Source organism: Pterocles gutturalis, unplaced genomic scaffold (genome assembly GCF_000699245.1).
Source record: "Pterocles gutturalis isolate BGI_N339 unplaced genomic scaffold, ASM69924v1 scaffold6069, whole genome shotgun sequence".
In the NCBI taxonomy this organism is placed as follows: domain Eukaryota; kingdom Metazoa; phylum Chordata; class Aves; order Pterocliformes; family Pteroclidae; genus Pterocles; species Pterocles gutturalis.
In genome coordinates, this window is record NW_010135529.1 from 28389 (window position 1) to 30970 (window position 2582).

The window sequence follows — 2582 nt, forward strand, 5'->3', positions numbered from 1 at the left end:
AGCTCAGTGGCGAGCAGCAGTGCTTCAGGCACTTGGTGAGGAAAATCAGGACTGCAACGATACCGATGAGCAGCCAGCCAAAGAGCTGAGAGAGAAGAGAGAGGCTGTGTTAGGACACGGCAAGGTGGTCTTTCCTACTCCCTGTACCTTTCTCCCCAGCATGCCTACCTGGGACTCGTATCTCAGCCTCCGCGTCACCTCCTCCCTGAACCTGGTGAGGTTCGCCGGCTCGTCTCTGCAGGGGAACCTGGCCAGCATCTCGGCCCCATACTCAGCTGGGAACTTGTCCAGGGAGGACGGCCTGACAAACTCGCTGAGGGCGCAGATGTAAGCCTCTCCGCGCAGCAGCGAGATGACCGACCAGGTGACAGGTGCCACAGCTGCCCGGCCCATGATGGAGCCAAAGAGGAGGAAGGTGGCAGCAGCAGAGAAGTTCTTGGTGCCACGCTTGTGGCACTCGGCCACCAGGTTCCAGGTGTGGTTGTTCCAGATGACACCAATGAGGAAGAGGGCCAGGGCCGGGACACCAATGGCGGCCAGCCCGTAGATGTAGTTGCGGGCAGGGGAGCAGGGACAGTTGAAGGCGACGACCGAGAAGAGCTCCTCGCTGCCCACTGTGCCCAGGGCTACCAAACCATTGAAGATCATCACATCTTTGCTCTTGAAGAACAAGGAGAGGAAGCGGAAGTTCTCAGCAACGAGGGCAGCCATCTCGTCCTGGGGGTGTGCTGCAGCAGGGGCCCGTGCTGGCCCCCCTCCCAGCACTCAGGGACACGCTGAAATGTCCTTAGGCAGGCTGGAATGCAAGGGGCTGCTCCAGCAGCACAACACCTTCACTGCTGTCCCTCCTGCTTGGTGTCCCAGCCTCCGGAGCTGGTTGCTGATGCCAGGGATCCTTCAAAAGCAGACGAAGAGGGATTCAGCCTAAGCAATGTGTGAAACCTCGGTCACTTCATTTTCCTACTAATCTCTCCCCAAGCATCTCTGCAGCAAAGATTATGAACAGGACAGCTGTCCCTAGTACATTCATTGTCTTTCCTTCGCTTTGGTTTTAGTCATCTTCTGCGGAGGTGATTACTGTCAGTGCTGCTGATGGACACTTGATGATTTCCCAAGCCTGCAACGAAGGAGGATGTCACATTACTGGGAAACTGGACTGGAGCACTGGTGTTGGGATGTGTCCCCAGCCCTGCCACTGACTCACGCTAGCTTAGGCACACGTGGCACATGCATGCTGGTGCTGCGCTCCTATGCAAGTTCTGTGGGTTCCACCTCCCCCTTTAGACCTGATGAGTTAATATTTAGTAATAGGCAAACGTACGTCAGGGAGGCGGCAAGAGGTGCTGTGAGATGGCCCAGCAGGTCTGGGGGCAGGGAGAGGGGGAGGACCAAGCAGGAACAGCCTCTGCTGACAAGGGTGAGGGGATGCTTGGGGATGTTGCTACCCACAAGAGAAATTACTTTCTGGAAAATTGGAGCTTATCTTGATGACCTAGGACGCAAACACCAAACACCGATAGACCTGGGTTAGCAATTACGTAGGAGTTTTTGCTAGGATTAGGTGTGGCTGGATGATCTCCTCACCCACAGCTGGCTGACAACCGTACTTGCCATCCTGGCTCGTAGTCCTGGCTCAGCCTCTAACTGCTGTCCTGAAATCGAGCCCCTCGACCAGCACACCTTGGTGCCAGAGAAGCACTTCACTGCCCTTCGCCTGTGTAGCTTCCTGCAGCCCCTTCTTCACTACAGCGCTGGTTATACTGAGATGCTCATCTCACTGGCAGGGCTGGCCCTGGGCTGCGTGGACGGCAGGCACTTGGGACCAAGCAGGGGAAAGTATGTGCCCTGATTTTTTTTAAAGGACAGGGAAATGGGGAGTGTATCCATGCCCTCTGCAGTGATGCCCATTCCCCTTTGCCACTTGCAAGCTGCATTTAATTAATTTATTGACTGTCCATCTGTGCTGCATCCCCACAGGGTGTCATCTCAGGAACCCCCAAGCACCTTGCTGGCTGGGGGACCCCTCACCCATGTGACGAAACCCTGCTGGCCTCAGGGGAACTGCTGTCACTGGGGTTTGCTAGAGACAGGAAGGACTCGGGCACCTGACTGTCTCTGGCAGCTTGCACAGTGCTGCAGCACCCGTGCACATCCGAGGCTTCCGGGGAGCCCTGACCCACAGCCAGGCTGCCCTGAAATCTGCCCCAAGGCTGACATCTCCCAGCAAGGCTTCTGGCCAGCCCCAGCTACGGGGAAAAGGCTATGGGGACATTCATACAGAGGAGATAAAGGCACCTTAATCTTTACAGTCGGTTATACAAGGTTTGTTCATGCACTGTGCTTTACATCACTCCTGTGCTTTGGTTCGTCTGCTGCCCCACCAAATCTTGTTTTACCCTTTCCTCAGTGGGGCAACACAGGGGAACGGGGCAGAAATTTGGCAGCGGTTCCCTGCTGCATCTAACCCAAGGCAATCCCTTTAAAGTCACGCTGTGATACCTCCGAGTTCAAACACAAACAGCTCTTAATGTCTTCCTGCCTCTTCCCAGTTTTTTCCATATGCAAAACTCCCTTTGCAAAGG

General features: G+C 55.5%; 2 protein-coding genes across 2 annotated transcripts in view; both read right to left on the reverse strand.

Moving 5' to 3' along the window:
• Positions 1–711, reverse strand: part of CALHM2 (calcium homeostasis modulator 2) — a 1032-nt gene extending 321 nt beyond the window's left edge. Inside the window, exons 1-2 of the mRNA XM_010081919.1 lie at positions 169–711; positions 1–85 (exon numbers count right to left, since the gene is read on the reverse strand). Of these exons, the coding sequence (XP_010080221.1) occupies positions 1–85; positions 169–711 (628 nt within the window). The remainder of the gene's footprint in view (positions 86–168) is intronic.
• A 340-nt stretch (positions 712–1051) lies between these two features.
• The window catches only part of CALHM1 (calcium homeostasis modulator 1), a 7744-nt gene continuing 6213 nt past the window's right edge, over positions 1052–2582 (reverse strand). Inside the window, exon 3 of the mRNA XM_010081921.1 lies at positions 1052–1117. Within this exon, the coding sequence (XP_010080223.1) occupies positions 1052–1117 (66 nt within the window). The remainder of the gene's footprint in view (positions 1118–2582) is intronic.